We start from the raw sequence: 1,210 nt of genomic DNA, 5'->3' as shown, positions 1-1,210 counted from the left end.
AATTATAGGCTCAATGCCCTTTATTTATGGCTAGAAACCAAATATGAGTGAGTACATCCCATGTTCCTCTTTTTGGGACTGGCTTACCTCACTCAGGAATAGTGTTTTCTATTTCCATCCATTTGCCTGCAAACTTCAAGAAGTCCTTGTTTTTTACTGCTGAGTAGTACTCTAATATGTATATATTCCATACTTTCTTCATCCATTCTTCAATTGAAGGGCATAGGAGACAGCTTTTTAACCCGTGCATTTGATTTCTTCTCAGAACGCTCCTACACAGTACTGTAACATCTGCAGCGCTAAGAGCCGTGGACCCGGAAGTGCCATCCTGGACATGAAGAAGTAGTCCTGCATGCCCGCCACACAGCCTGCCACTGCAGCTCTGCTCCAGGTGGCTGGTGGGCCGCAGCAGCCGTGTGGACACCAGTGCTGTCCAGGGCTAACATGCGCTTTGCATCAGTTGCCTCTCTAGACCTACTGTCCAGAAACTTCTTCCTGTTACTGATGGAGAAGTCAAGGCTATTTCGTGCTGTGAAACATTTGGATTTATAATCAACGTTTCATGGTTTGTTTATTTGGTTCATTTAGTTAGTAATTGAAAACCTAAGTCTCAGAGTCGAAAATGACATTGTGACTTATCACAGCACCAGGCCTGAACTGCACTACTGAGAACTGCCCCAGCTGTCCGAGAACACTGCAGCTGCAGTCAGCCAGAAGCTCTGCTAAAAACAATTCTGGCATTCCTGGCTTCATTGTTTATATATCATCAACTGTGGTTAGCTTCCTGATACACATTTAATGAAACACTGAAAACTGTCACTCGTTCAGTGACCTATGGGATACCATTTCCTGATGTCCTGCAACTTTATGTTTGCTGCCTACATGCTGTATGTTCTTACGGTAGAGTAATCCTATCAGGTATTCAGTGTTTGTTGAATGAATAAATGTTGTCCTTCTCATTGTGAAACCTTTATTGCATTCCTAGCAAACCAGTATCCTGTAAGGAATAGAAGTGAGTTTTGGCACCTTAGTGCCAGAGGAGTTGTGTTGATAAGTCAGCAGGAACCCAGCGACCCTGTCAGAGCTAGGAAGACTCACTAGAGCAGTGGGAGCTTGAAATGCCAAGGATGGGCTCAGAATGTACCTCACTGCCTCAACTTTTCATTGTTTGTAGCACAAATTCTAATTGCTTTTAATAAAAGTCGGGGTG

General features: G+C 43.7%; 1 protein-coding gene across 1 annotated transcript in view; it reads left to right on the top strand.

The window, feature by feature from the left end:
* Vps41 (VPS41 subunit of HOPS complex) overlaps positions 1 to 967 on the top strand; it is a 133,809-nt gene extending 132,842 nt beyond the window's left edge. Inside the window, exon 29 of the mRNA XM_050142241.1 lies at positions 266 to 967. Within this exon, the coding sequence (XP_049998198.1) occupies positions 266 to 346 (81 nt within the window). The 3' untranslated portion in view covers positions 347 to 967. The remainder of the gene's footprint in view (positions 1 to 265) is intronic.
* Positions 968 to 1,210: the final 243 nt, after the last annotated feature.

This window comes from Alexandromys fortis, unplaced genomic scaffold (assembly GCF_014885135.2).
Source record: "Alexandromys fortis isolate MF-2015 unplaced genomic scaffold, M_Fortis_MF-2015_v1.1 scaffold_5, whole genome shotgun sequence".
NCBI classification, from domain to species: Eukaryota; Metazoa; Chordata; class Mammalia; order Rodentia; family Cricetidae; genus Alexandromys; species Alexandromys fortis.
Note: the sequence above shows the minus strand (reverse complement) of the source record. Positions and strands in the feature narration are given on the sequence as shown.